This window comes from Aquila chrysaetos, chromosome Z, assembly GCF_900496995.4.
Source record: "Aquila chrysaetos chrysaetos chromosome Z, bAquChr1.4, whole genome shotgun sequence".
Lineage (NCBI taxonomy): Eukaryota > Metazoa > Chordata > Aves > Accipitriformes > Accipitridae > Aquila > Aquila chrysaetos.
In genome coordinates, this window is record NC_044030.1 from 75821732 (window position 1) to 75841653 (window position 19922).

Consider the following 19922-nt stretch of genomic DNA (forward strand, 5'->3'; position numbering starts at 1 on the left):
CAAAACTTTAAGTTGATGGTTTGGTAAATTTTTTCCCAGCGCTAACTGAATTACTGGGGGGTTGTGAAAACCTGTGGAAAGTCTATGTGGAAAGAGAGCAGCATGGCTTGAGGACCTAAGCTGGCTAGCATCGCCAGGTGCTGGTATTTCTGAAGAAGCTGGAGTTGCTGGGAGTTTGTGGAGGCTGTGCTGAGTGGAGCTGGGGGATCAGGAGAGCGTGGGAATCCTGCCCGGCCAACGGCCGCAGGGGCCTGCAGGTTGCTCTCTGAGTTCATGTGGGCCAGGTAACAGCACAGGTTGCTAAAAACCTTGAGGATGCAGGAGCCGTTCAGTCGATACCTGCCTTCGTGGTGCCGGCAAGGAAGCAGCAACGTTGACCCGAACAAACCCAAACCCTGTGCTTTGCTTCAGACCAGGGATCACCGCTGTGCAGCTGGCTGTGGGTTTTTTTCTTTGTATTCGGCTTTTTAAATTAAAATGCTTTGGACAGAAACATTATAGCGCAAGTCTGTATCTCCAAGGACGTTAGTCTGTTGAGACACTTGGCAGCAGCGCAGAATATGTGAATGTGGAGTAACTTGCTTTTTCATTTTATAAATGCTTATGTAAACACATTGTTTGGATCTTTGGGAGTCAGTTGTTTAACTTTTCTCTCTACAGTTTGAAAAACAACAACAACAACAAAAAAACCAAAAGGAAAAAGAAACAAAACGCTGCTTATTTTCCTGGTGTGTCCCCGTAACACTTTCCAAGTGTAAAAGCCTCTTAAGATATGGAAAAGCAGCAATGCTATTTATACTGCCTTTATGAAAAGTCTGATCAAAGGAGCACAACTGTGCTTGGCTTTATTTAGCATCGATGACTGCATTAATGTCAGGGTGCTTATTATTTTATTGAATTCAAAAGTTGTGGGCTCTGCAAAGTGTAAAGCTGGCTAAGGCTCTGATGTGTGCTCAATATATATTGTATTGTGTGCTGCGCTATCACAATACGTGTTGTGCTCTGATGGCTGCATTTCTTTGTTAGTCATTTGGAAAGTCTACTTTGTGTTGGAGGCTTGTCTCTTTATTTTTCTTATTTTTCTTTCTTTTTCCTGGTTTGTTTTGTTTTTTTTTTTTTTTTTAAATCCTGCTCAAGGGAGTTGCAAATTGGGAAGGTTTGACCTTGGTGGGAATGCCTGAGTTTTCCTCCACAGGGAGAGCTAATCCCAGCTGCAATCAGCTGAGCAGCCAATACTCCCAGCACACAGGTGGAAAAGGGTTAAAAGACATTCATGTGCCCTGACTCATCGTGCCCAGCTGCTATGGGCAGGCAGCTTTCTTGGCCACTAACAAGACTATGAAGAGGCCAAGTAAAAACAGACCGACGAAAAAGCCTCAACAGATGAGGTGAGGGCAGTTTCTGCTGATTTGCATACAGGCATGATACCTTATATGAAAATGTTTCGATGTTGTGTACACATATGGGGCAGAGCATGGGGTCAGCACCCCTCTGCCTGGTGGTGGGGGGACAGGAGGATGCAGCAAGCGTGCTTGGGTGGATAATTTAAAGGGTTAATACTAAAATGGTAGTATGCCAACAAACTGCGCAGCTGGTTAAAGCCTGACTTTTAAGGGGCGGATCAGATCAGATCCCAGACCAGAAATCTCACTAAAAAGCTTTACATGGGTTTTTATGAGCGCTATTGTCTCTCCTTCTGCATACCCGGTTAGGGACATGGCTTTTGTTCTGTCCTGCAAGCAGCGGCTGTGGATGGGAATGGGCAGCTCTGAGTATCACTGGCGTGGGACAGCACAGCAGCCCTTTGACATGGCATAGTTCAGCATTTTGTTGTTGAGATTTCTCCTTTTGTAACTGCTGGTCACGTTGGTGGTGAAAGCAATGCTGCTTTTAAAGCAGAAAAAAGCAATTCTTATGTGCTAGGCAAGTCTGAAATAGTTGGGTTTTCCCACGTTCTCTGCACTTCAGAGTTGGCTGTGATTTCCCTCCCCCCCAGATGGTCACATTTCTCACTTTATGAATCAGGTATTGTTTTTATTACCTTCATTTGGTTACCAGGGAGGGTATCTCTTTTTTTAATTTCCTCTAACTGCCTTTTGCCTAGTCATGGTTTGACCTTACTATCTACTTGCAAGTAAAGATAATGTGTGAGCCTGAAAATAAAAGGTGATTGATTCTTTCCTAGTCCCTTCTTGTACAGGCAGGTTTAGGCAGAAGTGGGCATGGTGGGTCTCCTGCCTGCAATCAGTGTTGGCTGCTTTGCAGAGCTCTCCTGGTGTTGGTAGTGGCTTTGGTGAGGGCAGAGCCTGGTTGTTCCACAGCTTATCTACATCAGCCCTGGTCGGGTAATCTGGAGATGCTTAAGAGCTTCTCATTTTCCAAACACCGAAGAGGTTGGTCTGAGCAAAAGTGGCAGATACTTCCAGTAACACTTCATGTAGCATTGCAGGATGGGGGGGGGTTTCCCATTGCTCGCTCGGGAGCAGAGCTGGTGGTCAGGACCCTGGTGGAGCCGCAGGTGCCCCTACATCTTCTGTGTCACACCTCTGCAGCGGCCCTTTGAGACCAGAGCTCTTCACGGTGCCATGCTCACACCTTGCTTGCCCTCCTGCGAGGGGATTAAAGGGCAGCCGGGCAGCACCAGGAGCTGCTCCTGGTGCTCCTCAGACGGCGTCAAAGCTGGAAGATGGAGCTGAATTTCAGGGGTGCAAGTTGTGCATGGTCCTGGCTGCTGCAGGGCGGAGCACATCCAAAAGCTGGGCTTGCCCTCAGTGTCTGCAGTGGGGGACTCAGCAATAAGTGCCCAGAGAGGCTCTGGTTTTCCAGCTGTATCCTCCTTGCATTGCTTTGGTGTAAGAGATTAATTTACTGTTGATGCTGTGAGGTCGTGATTTGGATTAATTTATTTCACATTGAACTCATTAAGCGCTCTCTGTCATGCGTATTTTTGACCAGCAGTGAGAAACCTCTGTGATGTGGGTGCCAGGGATGTGTTAGCAGACACCGAGTAGTGTGTAACAGGGTACAATGGGATGAGTGGGGAGACCCTTGCCAGCTCCTAACTTCCACTGAGTTTCCACTGCAGGCTTCACTGCTCGTTTGAGGATGAAATGCAGGGTCTGGCACACGAGTCTGCAGGGGTGGTTGACCCTTCTTGGAGGTGTCATTGATGATATAGAGGAAGTGTTCAACTGCAGTCATCGTTTCCGTAGGTTAAGGACCTCCTTTTCAAATCCTTTGTGACAGGGTCAGTAAATGTACTAAAGAAATTAGTAAACTGAGTAAATTGTTAAGTCAGTAAATCTAATAGGGATTTCGGGTCTGCCCTCCCTTCATTGAGTTTGAGTAATGATGATTATATATGAGTTTAAACTGCCAAGTTTGGACTTGTATTCAGACTGCTACTTCAAGGCTCATGTCCTGGCTTTTAGCTTCTGGTCTGGATCCAATACATTAGGATTAATATATGTATATTGGCGAGGGTAAATAGACCTTAAAATATGGTAGATAGTAGTGAGATATTCTCTTAACAGCTCTGCTTCATATATATGCTTGAAGATCTTGATTATTAGATAATATTTAATAAACTAGAGGAGGTGACAAGCTTTTATGCACAGCAAATGGCTTTTGCGACCCATTTCAGAGGAAGCTGGAAGTTTATGCTGGGGGCTACCAGGCACTACTGCTGAGGCCCCATCTCTGCCTTCCTATCCAAAGAACTGACTTAGGAGGGTGCAGAAGGAAAATAAGAAGAATGTGTTAACTAAGTTGAAACACAAAACTGAAATGGCACAAAATATATCAATAAATTTGGTGTGGTGGCTGTTTCCTTCATAGGGTTTCAACTATTAGGTAAGTCATCCGATTGTTGCTTTGCTGAAGGCAAGTCTCTCTAGGTGGTAAATTCGTCCTCAGTCCCTCCAGGGTTTATGTCTTTTTTTATTTCTCAGATGGTGAAAGTAATCCCTCTTGCAAACTGAATTTTGCCTGTGGCGACTCTTCTAAGGCATCGGCTTTGAGCATGGTCCAAAGCTAATTAAATCAAAGAGTATTGATGAAATAGTTGGCTTCATGCTTTGGCTTTGTGTTCTCCTTGCTTGAACAAGGAGCTGCCTCACTTCCCTGATGTCCGCTTATGTATTTAGGAGAAATAGAGAAGGAAAGAAGAACTTGTGCCTCTCTTCCCTTGCAAAAAATGTGAAAACACTGCTGGGATTGAGGGAGAAAAACATTTGGAGAGGAAGGGTAACCTCTACGCTGGAAGATACATTTGGGATTTTCAAGGGGCAGGAACATCTGGAGAGCTGACAACATCTTCCTCTGCTGTTTGCCAGCGCATTTCTATAGGGTCCTTGCCAAAAACTTCCCCAAAGTGAGGGGCTTTAGTCAGAGTCGTTACAAGGAGGGCTTTGTGAGGACAGTGCTGCCCCTTGTCCCCTCTTGCCTTCTGGTGACACAGGCAGCTTAGGCCAGCTCTGTTTTTGGGAACATGTAGTGTCTTGCATGAAAAATGCAGTAACTGCATTAGCGGTGCGATTCTGCTTGGTCAAACGAAACACAAGTTTGCAAACAACATGATGAGACGACAGATCTGGTACTGGCTCAGTGCCGTCGAGGTAGTAAAAGGCTTTGTGTTTTACTGCACGGAGTGTATGCATTTCATGTATGTGAAGGGCAGGTGCAAAATCCAGTAGGATACAACAGATTTAATCAAACTTTCAGAGTTTGATAACCATTTTGTTGGATTTTTAACTACCCTAAAACTTTAATTAATATCTGTATTGTTGTCATCCTACATTAAATGCCAAATCTTACATCCTCTAGTATCTTAGATTTAATAGCTATTCTATTAAGCATCTCCAGACCCCAGACTTTGACCTGGCACCCAAACTGATAGGTAACCAAAACCAGTCCCCCAGCACATTGCAGAATTTTGTCCATTAATATTACATAGCGTTTGCTTCTAATATATGTTACATATGTGTGGGCGCTGTAGTATCTCAGTCATGTTTATGACTTCATCCCGATCTGATGCATAAAACATATGGTACTTGTATGGCATCCATATGAGGAGAGTTTCTGCATTGTATCTGTATGTGTGTATGTTCTTATATTTGATCGGTGTGAGAGCAAGTATCCCAGCCAAAGAAAAATTGTTCATGGGAGAGTAAGTGCTACCATATTTCAGAGTAAAGGCTGTAGCAGGCTAATTTTAGGATGCTGCATATAACAGGTGAAGCTGTTAATAGTGCCTCGGCATCAATATAGCACCAGCTTAAAAGGAGAGGATCAACAGGTGCCCATCCTGTGGTTTTGGTTATGTTTCTGGTTGTGTTTTTAATACTTCAGTCCTAATGCATAATGGTGGGGTGTAATCATTGTCATGGAAACAGGGCATAATGGTGATTAAGACAGATATGGGTCTTCTGTTTCTGAGGTGCATGTTGCTGCTAAAGTGTCTGTTATTGTGCTCGGCGGCAATTTGTTGAGATTATCTGCTGTGTGCGACTTCCATGAGCACAGCAAATGGAGACGGTGTGTTTTGATGCCTCTCGTCTGAGTAAATGCCAGCAAATAGGACCCACAAATTGGCTATATCTTTGAACACAAAGGCCTCTAGGTAGGGTTGGGCGGGGGGCGGGGGGGGGGAGATATTTCTGTCTTCAAAGAAGTTGCTGTTATGCTGAATTGCTTTAATTTGGGTGGAAAAAACCCCACACCTCATTGCCGCAGAAGGTTGGTATTTAGCGAGAAGTAAGTGGAAGCAGTAAGTCCCTGGGTCCCTTGTTGCTGTGCTGGGTGTCGGGGTGGAGGGCTCCTGTCCTGGCTGGTGGCGAGGACAGTCTTGTGCCTCCCGGTGAGCGGTGGCACGTGTCTGAAAAAAGACCCCGTGCTCTTCTTGGCAAAGCTTCCCGGAGGCCTCTGAAGGAGCAGCCGTGGCTCTGAGCCATCACTGTGCTCCGGGAAGGAAATCCCCATCTTGCGGGGCAGGTGGCAAAGTGCCCGTTGATTTTTTTGGGGAGAGGGTGAGGGGTTGTCAAGGTTTTGCTGCTGGAGTGGATTAGGACGGCCTTAGGGCTGCTGTAGGGTTGCCATAGCTGTTTTGGGAAGATTGAAAATAGCACTATGTTAAAGTGCCCATGGTGGAGTTGCTTGGCATACACACGTACAGCTAATATTTCTCTGGCATTGCATGTGGGCTGTCTAATGCCCTTCTGTGTTGCTAGAAGAGCAGAAATGTCCTGAAGCAGGGATGTGATCCAGCCCCCTGCTTCTCCAACAAAGAAATTCTTGTTGCTAAACAAAAGGCTTTCTTAAGGAATATATAGAAGCCCAGAGTCTGAATTTATGCTTCTCTCCATGGGATGAGTCACTGCACTGGTTTTTAATAGAGCCCCTCTGGATTTATGTGGCTGCTGCTCAGATTAAACTCTGATCCAGCGTGTGAAATAAGATTCAGTAGTTGTTGTACTCTGCTGCTGTCCTGCTACTTGCAGACAGTTGCTGGTTAAAGTCTAGTTCTGGCTTTTTCTGTGCAGATAGCAGTTACAAAATACATTATGGAACATCCTTCTTTTGGGTTATACAGACTGCCTGTGCATGTTGCTACTTGTTATTTTTAAGCAGACATCCAATACCTTGTTGGTTGTGTTTCCTTTAATTGAATTCAGTCTTATGCGAGAACATGCTGACAAGTCCAATCGATACCTTCAATGAAAGTTTAGCAAGGGGAGGGGAAGGAAATTAGCTGTATGACATGTTATAAGCTAATAATGAAGTAGTTGTGATGATTTGTAATGGGAATTTTTGGTTTCCCCTCTCTGTCGGGGCTTGCATCTTTCTTCCTGAAGTCGCTGCCAGGTTCTGCTCTGAAATTCAGAAACGTGATTTGTAACACCTTTGGAGCAAGGGATGACAATTCCCTCGGGGAGGGAAGTGAGCTGGAAGAGCTGGGGTGCTGTGGGTGGGGCAGGTGATGGAGGAGGAGGAGGAGGAGAGGGAGCGGGAGCGGGAGCTGAGCCCTCGGATGCATACCTGCTGGTCTCCACTGTAAGTAAACCTACATGTAAAGCAGATGAATGGAAGTCAAAAGGGGAAAGGAAATTTCTTTTCCTGTGATGCTGTTGCCTTTGATTTTTTTTTTTTTTTTATAAGTAGCAAAGGCTTATCTGCCAAATAAACCCGCTCCGTAAGAAGCAGGGATGGGCAGAAGCTCTTGGAATTAAAATTTGTGAGCCTTGCAGTCTGGTTCTCTGGGCTTTGCATATCTTGTGGGGGGTAAACTTTGTTTTGCTTGACAGCCTATCTGCATCTATGAGGGAGGGTTTGCCTCTGGCTAGTGTGCCCTTTGCATTAAATTACAATAAATTAAGCAACTCATCCTCCCTACCCCCCCCCGTACCCCCCCCCCCCCCCCCAAGTTGATCTGGAACAGCTGTACGGCTCATCTGTAGTACAGCAACTATTTTTTTACCTTCTTTATTTCTTTACTGCAGCTCTTGTTTTTGTTTTCAGTGTCTTCTCTTGTGTGTCTGTCTTCCATCCCCTCGCGCTGGCTCTCACTGTTGAATATTCAAACTCTTGATCTGCACATGGGCTAAAAATTATTATTGCTTTGAACTTACAAATGAATTAAGTGAATTCCCACATCCACTGCAGGAAAGGATAATATTCAGTTTGAAATATAATTTGAAGCCTATAGGAAAATGCATCTGATGAAGTTTGTGCTAATTCTATAGCTTTGGTACCAAAGCACCAGCTCTGTTATCAAGAGTATTGCATGTAAGCTCTGTATTTTAAGAGTAACTCAGTATGGCTAATTAGTTTGAAGGCTCTTTGAAGAAGCCGATGTACTGACTAAATAAGCTCTTATTTTTCAAAGCAACTAAAGGCACTCTTAATTTATAGAGCAGATAGTTGTAAAACTGCCTTCAGTTTGCATGCTAGGAGCCAGTGTGAAGCGTGAGCGTGCTTGCAGTCAAGTTTACTCCAACGCTGTCTGCTAGGATTGGTGTTAGTGTGCTCGAGGGAGGTTTCTGGGTCTTTGGCACAGTAGCACAGCATAAATTTGTGCCGCTGGGCTTGATGTGTCCGGGAGGAGGATGTCATGTAATGAATGCTCCTGCATTGAAATCAGTGGCAGTATTATCAATCTCTTCTCTGTTTGCAGGCAGGTTCAATCCAATAATGAAGAGCAGCTTTGAGATTCTAACCAGGCAACATGGCTAATCGTGAAGCATGTATAAAGCGGCCATAGTTATTAGGAGATTTGTGGCTTTGAAAGTTTGGATTCCTTTAGTGCAGTTTGTTAATGGCAAGGATTTGCTGTAAGTGAATAATAGATGAAAGTCATCAAAAGGCTTACAGGGATTTCTTGTGACGTGGAGCTGGAGATTTCTGGGCGGATCCTAAAAATAAAAATTACAAAAAAAAAAAAAAAAAGAGTACAATGGTTCCATTTTTGTGTCGCTCTGGGAAATCGAGTCGATGGTGTGATATATTGGGAACCACAGCCACAGTGCATAGCAATGCCTGCTTAATTCCCTTGGCTCTGGCTTTCTCGTGTGTGCTGGCAGTGCCCCGGCAGTGAGCAGACCCTTCGTAGCCCCACGGGCTGGCAGGTGGAGGGGAAGGGGTGTTTTTACCTGCAAAGTCCCTGGGGCCACAGCACCAAGCATTTCCCGCAAGCCGGGAGCTGCTGGGCAGCAACCCTGATGGGCTCTGTAATTCTGGGTGATGGGGTGGGATCCTTTCCCCAACGTGCCCCTCCGGTGGGACCGTCCCACGCTCGGCAGGAGGGTACCCCAACGTTTGTGCCAGGGACTCCTCTCAACGGGGGTGTGCGGTGTGTGGCGACGCGTGCCCTCACCTGCTTCTGTGTTAAAAGATTCAGTCCTGACCCGTCACTGGGCTGGGGTACCCGTGGTCACCTTTTGGGTGGCGGCATCAATCCCTGCTCAGAGGCTGGGTCAGGGCTGCAGGAAGGTCCTTCCTCAGCCTGTGGGGAGGAGAAATCAATTAAAAACCGTTACTGTTGTCGTGGTGTGATGGTGGTGTGAGGGGTCCCAGGGATGTCCATGGGCAGAAACATTGCGGGGTGGTATCCCAACACAGGATGGAGGGTGAGAGCTTGCAATCTCCATTTGTTTTTTAATTAAAAAGAAAAATTAGTACATGTTTTTTCCTTCTACTGTCATGTCCCATGTTGGATTGCAAATGTGTTACGTCTGACAGTGTCTAATGATGTTGCAATTTGGGGCAAATTCTGATGCATTTTGGCTGCAGCAGCAGCAGCTTGGGGGGCTGGTTTGCTGCTGGGAAAAGCCAGTTATGTGAAGAGATGCAGAAGGCAGAGTCCCGTCCACTGTCCTGATTGTTAAAATAATGTTTGCTTTAGGGGACACTGCTGGGGGCTGTCCTGCCCACCCAAGGCAGTTTCTGGGGTTGCAGCTCCTGTCGTGGCCTGTCGGCGGGGTGCTCATACCTTCTGTAGCTGGCAGAGTGGTTACAGCAGGCCACAAAATCTGTGTTAAATCCAGAAACTTCACTTGTGCAAAGCGTTTGTTGGGAAGTTGAAATCATCTGCAAGCACTAATACATTGGCCCTCTGAGGAGAGCACGTATGTCTTTGTGTTGCAAAACTGAGTGAAAGTTAGGAAATATTTATGGTTGCTGTCATGTGTATTCGTTAATTCTTCTCCCTTTTGGCCTCATCCAAACTCACTGTGGTAAAAAGAGAAAGTGAGGATGTAATTAGAAGCTGGTTTATAATGTGAGCATCCAAGGAAAGAGGCAAACTTACTACAGACAGGCGCGTGTGTATCTGGCATTGCCCAACTCCTGCCTTTGCAAACTGTTTTGTTGCAGAGTCCTGGCTGTAGTTCCTAAATTCACTCGAGCAATGGGGTTTGGGGGCATGTGGTGTTGGTGGGGGTATCATCCTGGGGGCAGTTGTCACCCGGGTGGGGGTGATTTTCTCCACCGGGGTTGGTGCCAGCCTCAGCAAGTCAGTAGTTGCTCTTGTTTTGCTGGTGACCTGCCTCTGCCTGGGAATCCTGAGCATCCGTGAGTAAAGTGCTTGAATTCAAAGCAAGGCACTTGCCCGGGCAAAAATAACGCCAGCCCCGTCGCCGGGGAGCTCGGATGGGAAATGTTTGTGCTCATGGGGAATTGTAAAATTGAATGAGTATTGGCACGGTTTGCTTGTTTTAGAGAGGGCGAGTCCTTTATTCTGGCCAAATGTCAGGAATATCAAAGATGTATTTAGGCAGTGGGAGAGGAAGGGTTTGGTGTGACTGACGGAAACTGTTGAGCAAGAGAGACGGTGCTTTGTGCGGGGTTATTATGGTTAGAAACCTGTCGCAGCATGCAGAGGAAGCACGGTTCAGCAAGCCCATAGTCAGAGCCGAAAGCAGTTCATCCGCGGGATTTACTGTATGCGCAGCCTGTCGTCACGGCCAAGAACAAAGTAGCGATGTTAAATAGCTAAATAAACCTCCTGTCCCCGCAGGCGATGGTCCTCAAAAGACAAGAATGTCCTTTGCCAGAGCGGCTGCGAGTGAAATGAAGCGCCGATGGCCTCTCTGGGAGGGGCAGGGGGCCGGGGGGCGGCGTGGCTTGGTCTGATGCCGTCCACGAGCACCGCGATGGGTCACGGCATCGCGTGGGGCGAGTTGAGGGCCTCGCCGCGATGGACACGCTTGTGCGGGATGCACTCCTCTTCCCTTCTTCCTCGGGCCTCCTGCAGCCTGAAATCCATCCTAAAGTCACAAGAAGTAACGTTTGTGGGGGTGCGTTTGTGCGTATGGAGTTTAGGCTCTTCTTCCCGTTTATTAAGGTTTGGGTTTTTTTATGGCATAGTCAGATCACACTTTCAGACTTTTCCCCTGCTCTGACAGAGGGTTAGGGTTTCTTTTTGGCTGTTAGCAGAGAGCTGAATTTCTCACCTCAAATACACGTTTCTGGCTTTGTGAGCTTCGTGGTCAAATCACACGATCTGAGGATGCTGAACGAGAGGCATTGCTCCCCCGTGGCAAGGAGGGAGCAGCTGATGAAGTAGCTACTGTTTTCAGTATTAGGAAGAATCCTGGAAAATGCCTAAAACCGAGCAGTCTTTTGAAGGCAAGTAGCCCTTGCTGCTAAAATTGGCCCCCTCAAATAAATCTGAGGGCTGTGGATTTGTTCCTTCCCTATCTGCCCCTCAGCAGTTGCGGGGTTATTTGAAGCCTGGCCTCTCTCTGTTAATAGGGCTCCTCTCAGGAGCTCAAGTAGGCTTGCAAAAGCATTGGAAATAAGTCTCTTCTACCCCAGCATACCGCTTCCTGCTGTAAAATAGACTTGATTAAATTTTCTGGCTCTCCCTTTCATTGCTCGCAGACATCCAAAACCTTCGCTTCTCAGTGGAAAGAGGTACTTTGGGAATTACAGCTAATGTTGAAACCTAAAGAACCTGGTTTGCCAAAACAATGTTGCAGAGACCTTTTTTTTAATTTTTTTTTTCCCTTTTTCATTTAAAATAGCATTGTAAAACTTTGCTGCTGGAATAAAAGCTCTTTCAGTGGGATGTGTTTTTTCTCCTCCCTTTTGGACACTTGTGATAATTTCTGCATAGGGAAAAATAGAAAGTTTTATCTCAAAGGGGTGAACCTCACTGCCCAGCAATAGCCTGGGCCTGCCACTAGCACTGCCCTGCACTGCCATACTGGTGTGGGCTGGGAGCACGATCCAGCCCCTGTGGGCTCGCAGACCTCCCACCAGCAAGCTTTGTACCAGGGGGTCATCACATTCACCTGTGGAATTTTTTGTGGCACCCTCCCCGGGCGCTGCATCTGTGCAAAAATTCTGGATTATGATAAAGAATATCTCCCATGCTGAACTTCTTATTCAGTTTGGAGTACAAACCATTTCTCTCAGGTTAAATCTATCCCTGGCTGTCACTGCTGCCTGGTGTGACTGGAAACCGGGGGCAGAATTAGATAAAAGATTTTCAGGGAGGGAGAGGGAAGGATGTGAGCTGGATGCTTAGAAGTTTTTTTAGAGGCATGATCCTAAAATAGCCTGGACGAAAGATGGAGAGCCCTGGAAATAGGGTGTCAGGGTGTGAAACACAGTGACAAGATTTGGGCAGTCAGGGTGAAGTGGGAGAAGTGTTACACACGGTATATACTTTGTACATGGGTCACACGTGGGTGGCTTTTGACCCCTTCCTTGTTTCTTCATGTGAGGCGCATGTGCTTTCCAGTTGGGTCATTTATTTCATGTTCTGCAAATGTGAACTTGTTTGGGCTTCCTGGTATGGAGGGAGTCTTACACCTCGGGAGGAACGGTGAAGAGAAGGAAAGTTGCTACCGTGCAAGACTGAAGATTTTCAAACAGGTAGCACTCAATGTAGAGTCAATCTGCAATAAAGTAGAATCTTTATTTTGACATATTCTCTCAGTTTGAAGGTTAAAGCTCCAGTGCCTCTTCATTCACATTTCTGAGATTTGTCATCTAATTCGGGAGTACTGTTTTTAAAAAGCCAAACCAATCTGAACTAATGGTAACAAGCTCTGTCTCTGCAATTAACAGCAGCAGTGAAAACATTTTGAGCACTGCTCTGTAACTTACAGCAACTACTGCAAAAAGTAAATGGGAATTTATTTGTATTCCAGTGTGTGTGCTGGGTGCTTGCCCACAAACAAGGCTTGTCTGGCTGGGTCCTTGCACATCTTGTGAAGCAGAAGATCATGCGTGGACCTAATAGATGATAGCCCTGGTCTTTGCAAACTTCCTTCGGATGAATACGTTGGAGAATACTCTTGTTAGGGGCATGGAGCAATTACCCCATGTCTGCATTAGGCAGTAGTGTAGCCCAGAGGGGAAGGAGTCTATAGGATGAAACTGTTGTGTTGAGACCTGACCTCCACACTACAGTTATTTTGGGGGTTATTTTGGATTAGCTCTAGTGTGGTCCCATGGACCAAACGCTGACGGGCATTCAGCTGGAGCATAATACAGCACAGCAACTGGAGTGCATTGAGTGTGCTCCTGGCACACATCTGCCACTTGAATTTCATTTGAGAAAAAGCTGGTGGGAGCTTGGAGACTGCCCAGGCATGGAAAGCAAAGCACAGTAATAGGGAAAATGAAATTTTCTTCAAAACTGTGCTCTTGATTTGTACTGAAGTGGTACACTAGACCCTGTTGATGGCAACCCTTGATCACAGGGACATTGGCGGGGACAGTGGCTAGCAGGCTCCCTGCAAATTGAACATCCCCCTTCATTTGCAGTTTTCAGGCATTTTTTCCCCTCTGTCCATCCTGCAGTAACAAGGCTGTAGAGTAACTACCCCGTGCCAAGTTAGAGTCTAGTAAAGCCTTGCCCAAGGAGGGCAGGCAAACCCAAATCAAGATATTTTGGAAAATATATTTGGTAAAAATGGAGTAAGGGGAAAATTTCTCCATTATTGACAGTGGTGGTGTTTGGATATGGATGTGGATTTAGGGGCATGGCTGTACTCATTCACCCCTGTGTTGCAGCTGCGTTACCAAGAGGCATGAAGCAACTGAGTGTGTCTAGCCTTGCCCTGTCCTTCAGCGGAGGGCACGTCCACCTCTGGGCTCCAAGAGGAAGATGAATTGATGCCTTCTTTGGCAGAAGTGTAGAAGAGGTGTAAAATTTGATCTGTCTCCAAGCCCTCAAGAAGACAGCAATTGCATAGAGGGCAATTGGGAATGAAGAGCAATTGCATAGGACACCAAACAAAAAGCTTGTGCTTCTATTGCCTGAAGCTTCAGGAGCGTGTCTTCAGAAGGGCAGGAAATCATTGTGGTGGGACAGACCGCATCTGAACAGCAGTAACACAGCATGGATCAAGGACTAATTGCAGGTGCTAATGCCCAGTTGTAACTTGATATCGATATCATTTTGGCCTGTTGCAGCAAAGGTGGAAAGCTAGTATTTGTCATTTTTAAGCTGATAAGTAGTCATTTTAAATTGCTCAGTTTTCTTGTAACTGGAAATGATATTTGTGAGCATGGCCATGTATCCAGCTAAATGTCTGTTTGCGGCAGAGCTATGAACTAACAAATTGGAGCATTCAGTGCCTTGATGGTTTGACTGGATTAGACCACTTCTGTTTGTACACTCTGCCACTAACCAAGGAACAAATAGAATTTGTCTCCTTAATACCCATTAGTCTGTCTCTAGGACCCAACCCCAAAAAGCACCATGTATGTCTGACTCTTGGGACTTTTAGATGCAGTTGTAGGAGTTGCATGTTTAGTAAGATCAGGTCCCTTGTAAAGCTCATGTCCAAAATCTCTGCAGTCTAAATGCAACATTCTGCTAGCATAGCCAATAAATCAGGAAATCCCAAAGGATTTTATGATGACTGCAGTTGCATAATCCGTTAGGTTTAGGATGTCTTGTCAGAGCCTGGGGGGTTCCTTAGGTGTGGAGAAGCTGTGCAGCTCCTCACGTCATCCTCTTCAGATGTTTGTTCTGGGAGAAGGCTCAGTGTGGCCATTCATGTCCCTCATCCATGTTCTGGGTGTTTTGGAGGTCCCTGCTCCGCTTGTCACTCTCCCAAAGCCCTGGATGTGCTTCGGAGGCGTCTCTGCAACATGCAGGGCAGAAATGCATTTTTTTGTGCTGTGCCAGCATAATGGCAATGATCTAGCCTGTCTTCTTTCCACACCTGCGATGGGGATGTGATTCAGCTGGGCTTCGTTGTCTGTGGTGAGGATGCCTATCCTTTCAATTTTAGGAACTGGAGGTATGAATACCATTCAGCCGAAGGCAGCCAGTACTTCTGTCTGCACCCTGTGTGCAACTCCCTTCCCTCGGGCTGCAGCCGCACGTGTGTCTCAGCTGTTGGTGGGGGGGCTGCTGGTGGGAGTGGAAGCATGGTCCCCTGCCACCGCCGGCCTCTTCTTCTCCTCTCCCTGCCTCTGTGCTGCTGTGACCAGATCAGGGCGCTGGGCTGGGTTTAAACCCCCCATCTTGAGGTCCGAGTTTTAGCAAGTTTACTTTGGTTGGGTTAATTTAAAGCTGGATCGGTTCCTTCATTGGGTTTATTTGTACTGTTGCTCAAATGACTGTGCCAGCACCTGAGCAGGATATGGGGCTGGAAGAAAGCTGTGGTGGTGTTTGGCGTTGGCTGATCCCAGATGTATAGTGTTTGTGAAACTGTAATACTGAAAGCCAATGGCTTCACCCCCTTAGACCTTGCAGCAACTCTGTGGGATAAGACATGTTGTTGGCCCTGTTTTTTCATGGAAAGACTTGCCTGGGCTGCTGTGAGGGATCTGTAGCACGGCAAAGGAATTCAGTTCTCCCAAATTCAAAGCCACATCATTTCATCGATACCAGGTAGAGTGAGGTGTCTCACCAGGCTTTAGTCATGGTCCTGTGTTGCAAGGCTGAGCTGAATCTCATCTTCCAGCAAAAGCCACAAGCAGGGAGCGAGTCCGTGAAAACACAGCAGCAATCCTCCCTCCGCTCCCTTTTCATCTTTCCTGAGAGTTCAGGCAAAGAGGTCTTGCCTGGAGCCTCCTGCCAGCCTTGCCAGAGGTGTGTTTGCCCAGGGGCTCTTGCAGACTTCAGCACTGGAGCATTTGTTCCTGTTGGTCTTAAATTCTTGGGGGTTTAGTTTCTCTGATGAACAGTGAAGATCAGTCCTGGCCCCATCTGTTTGCTCCTACCGTTGCTTCTCCAAGGTGTTGGTGTGGTGTTGCGTTGTACAGACTGCCAGCAGCCAACCTGCAAGCAGCTCGAGCATCGCCCGGGTAAGCACAAACAGTGTGATGCTCAAAGCTACAGGCAGTTTTAATCCAGCGGACGGTCGGTTCTAATCAGCACCAAACATGCTTGTACTGGCTTATAAAAGGCCACAGAAATACACCTTGAAATTTAACTTCCGAATTCATTTTTCCTTCAAGATTTCAGTGGGTCTGGTTGCATTCCTTGCTATAAATTTAACAGTGAATAATATGCCATAGACAAAAAAACCTGGATTCAGAGTTTTGTTCTCCAGAAAGCCGCCGATTTGGCTGTCCTGAGAAAAACCCGGTATGGCGTAGAGAGCCACAGCCTCTGTGAGACTCAGGGAGGGGCTGCTTAACCTTGGCCGCCAGCCGAGGGCTGAGAGTTGCTCGTCCTCAAAAGGGAGGTGGGAGCCCTCTTGCGTACCCCGGGCCGTCTGAATGCACTCCCTGGGTGTTACTAGTCTCTCGGCTCCATGACTGACTTTTTCTTTGCCCTTTCTGCCTTTCCTCCTGTTTATTAAAGCAGACAGAGAACATTGCGTCCTTTGCGTGTGCCATCGCCTGCAGAGCCCGGGGCAGGAAAGGGCTTGTTGGTGACGAGACGCTGGGTTGAGCTCGTTCCTGGTGTGCCGTAGCCCTGTGCTCTGAAGTAGCAGCAGGGTTTACCGATGCCGTTGCTGTCTGCTGAGATAAATTGTGGTTGGAGAACTTAGTCCTCCAGGGAGGCAGAGGAAAGGGCTGGCCGTGGGGTGTCCCTGCAGCCCTGAGGAGGTGAAACCTCTTGCAAGCTGGGCTGCAGCAAGGTTTGCCCAAGACTTTGTAGCTCGGTGTTGTCCTTTGGCTGCGTGCATTAAGGCAGACTTGACTTCTGCCCAAAGATGCGGCAATCTGTGAAAAGTACCCCCTGGTGCTTGCCAAAGTCTGTCCTCAGTGGGCTGGGGGTTCTCGCACAGTGGGGGCAGTGAGGTGAGGGTTTAATAAGGAGCCGTGTGCCCTTCCATCAGTCACTATCTGTTAGTCATTAATTTGCCCTGCCTTACCTGAAAAGCAAGTTAGTTCATTTGCCAGTGTCATGGAGAGATGGTTTGTTAAGTTTAGCTTTTAAATCCCCCTTGGGGCTGGAGGTTTCAGTTCTGCGAAGATCCGCACTGCCCTTCATCTTTCCAGCCTAAAGAAGATTGAGTTTCAAGACGTTTTACCATGCCAGAGTCTTTCAGAGTAGAGCATAAAAGTTAGTGGTCTGTCTGTCCTGCTAAGGACATTACAGGTCCCGAGGGCGCCTAGGTGAGGGCTCTGAAAGTGGTCGTCTGAGCTGAGGTTTCTCTTCCGTGCCCTGGTGAGCTGCATGATCGGCTGGCTGGAGAGGTGTCAGTGATGCTCTGTGTGTATCATTTCCAAAGCATTTTCTGATCTATCAGGATGAAAGGTTCTGGAGAAATGCTAAATAGTAGTATTAGTGTAAAATAAACATACTTCTTCAGTATTTCTGATCCTAAAGTGGATCCAGATGCTTTCTTACGGCTGCTGGGTCTGCTTTGGTTTTTCTGTAGCTCAGTGTGGCCGTCTGCATTTGTTCAAGTGAGATGAGATGTGACAGAGAGCTTGTCACAGCATGCTCTTGTCAAGTCTGTAAACCTTTATATTTATATATGCACACACAAATATATATATAAAAAAATGAAAAAATGACTGGCTTACTCTAAGACACCATTTCTGAGTCTGACACTTCACATGCGTGCCAAGGAACTTGGAATAAACACGGCGAGTTTATCAGTTTTTATGATCACAGCAATCAGTTCAGCTGTGTAGGGGAGAAACGGAGTTTGGCTGCGTAACTCAAAATAGTCTCCAAAAGAAGTGGATGTGTCCATCTCTTTATAGGTCTAATACAAAAGGAGTATTAAATGCCCCTTGAAACCAGCCACCAGTTGTGTTTTCCAACCTGTGGTTGAGCTTTGCAAGAGGTAACTTTCCAGCGCTGTTTCAAGTGTAAAATAATTTTCCTCTGGTTTTACAGATTATTAACATTTTCGTGGTTCCTCTTCTACAGAGAACAGGTCTGCCCCACTGCTTAAGGGTGGCATTTTATATGGGCTGGGGTTTTACCAGGGCTGGTGCCAGGGTGAGATCAAAGCAGCAGGAGCAGCCGGGTGGTCTTTCCTTCTGAGCACACCAGTGGGAAATGTTTCCAAGCTGCTGTTCCAGTGATGTTTTAGACCCTGCTTGGGGAGATGGTGCTGCAGCGTCTGAGGGGACTCCCAGCTGTGCTGCAGGGACTTGGCACTACCTTGCAAAGACTGGCAAATACTGAAAGCATGGGTGGGTGTTTTGCTGGTAAAATGTTTTGGTTTGGTAACTAGTATTAATAGATGTATGATCAGCTGGTAGAATCTCTAGCATTCTTAAAATCAGCCATAATAGGATTTGTTACGTGTCGTCACCCACTGGCACTAGGAGTAGCTGCCTGAGGTTTCTTAGCTAGTGTATGAGATCCAGGGCTTTCACCGAATCCTACTCAGTCCCCTGCCAACCAAAATGGGGAATAGTAAGTTTTAGAGTCTCAGTTTTCAATAAATTTCATAGAATCATAGAATGGTTTGGGTTGGAAGGGACCTTAAAGATCATCTAGTTCCAACCCCCTTGCCATGGGCAGGGACACCTTCCACTAGAATTTGGATCAATTGAAGCTGCATTCGGGATATTTTTGCTCCATGCATCTTCTCCATACATGCTGAAGACTATGTTCAAACTAAGCGACAGCTTGGAGGTTGCAGCTGATTCGCCACATCTGTGCCGAGAGCTGCATACGCTCATCAGCTCTGATCCTGCCCTGCCTGAGACGCGGTTGGCGTATTGATTGCTAAAATCTCTGTGAGTGCTCTACAGGGACCAAATCTAAAACAAGGCTTGTCTGCGTTGCGCACATTAAACCCCCTGAGAAGTGGAATTTTGGGTCCTGTCTAGCTTTTGCAGTTTTCTGCAGTCTAGAGGCTGCAGAATCCATCCCATTACTCTCTTCTGGCATGGGATGCTCCTGGATTGATAGAAAGTAATTAAAAATCTGAAGGTTCTCACGCATTTAATACAACCTTTCCTGTCTTTTCCAGTGTTGAGACCTTGCTGTGCTTCCCTGGGGTTTTTTGGCTTCTTACTTAAACAGGGGAAAAATGGCAAAGGAAAAGGAAGCCAGCTAAGTAGGCAGCATGTACTTAGCAGAACTTAAAGGTGGCTCAGGCTCCTTGGTTAACAGCCCTGTCTTGGGAGGGCAATAAAGCAAATGACCACAAATTCTTGGTGTATTAGTTTCCTATCTTGTTGTATTAGTTTGGTGTTATACCAGTGCTGTTTTTCCAGCACGGGATGACTGGTCTTTGGTTCAAAACTAACTCTGAGATAATGATGCCACTTGCTGCATCACTGGTACCAGCTGGATTTACCCTGTCCGGAAATACCTGACGTCATCTCGTGTATGCAGTCACTTGCTGCCATGCAAAGGTAATTGCTTACTGACCCAGAGAAGACATTTCTTTTTCATGGAAACTTATTGTGTGCTTTGAACTGCTCAGAAGTACTCAAGAAGGCATAAACTCATGAGTTACTACAGGCTGCACGCCTGGAACATGCAGGCCATCTCGACATATGGAGTAAATCAGCACGGCTCCACTAACTTCAGCGCAGCTGCATCTATTACCTCTTGCTGTAACCCTGCTCCAGACTGTAGGGATGGTTGTCTGTGAATAGGAGAAAAAAACCCTCTCCTGTTTCTTCCTTTTTCATAGCTTTACACTTTATGAACAGTATAAATGTGCCACAAGTGGAGGTGAAATAGTAAATTATTTTTGCCTCTATAAAATTACTTTATTTGGACATATGCTAAGTTCCCTCTCATTCCCCTTAGTTCTTAAATCAAGTAGTTGATTAATGCGTGCACTTGGTTCTGGCACTCAAAAATACATCAGTGATTAGTTCATAGATAGAGATCGGTGTTTTAAAAAAACCCATGTATGTGCACCTGCACAAAAACAAGTCAGGCGGAACTGACTCTGCATGAAAACAGGGTGGGCAGCACCCATGTAAGCCACAGGACTATGGGAAGAGGAGCTGCTTTTCTGTTTCCGTGTGCCAGGAGAAGCAATGCTATCAGGCTTATGTGTGATGGATCAGAGTGCAGT

At 46.5% G+C, this 19922-nt stretch overlaps 1 protein-coding gene across 4 annotated transcripts in view; it reads left to right on the plus strand.

The window, feature by feature from the left end:
- PDZD2 (PDZ domain containing 2) overlaps positions 1 to 19922 on the plus strand; it is a 145416-nt gene that overhangs the window by 51591 nt on the left and 73903 nt on the right. Inside the window, exon 1 of one of the 4 annotated variants that reach the window (XM_030005546.1) lies at positions 7017 to 7050. The exons of the other annotated variants lie outside the window; for them this stretch is intronic. Within the exon in view, the coding sequence (XP_029861406.1) occupies positions 7028 to 7050 (23 nt within the window). The 5' untranslated portion in view covers positions 7017 to 7027. Of the gene's footprint in view, positions 1 to 7016; positions 7051 to 19922 lie in introns of those variants that run through there. 4 annotated transcript variants of the gene reach the window in all.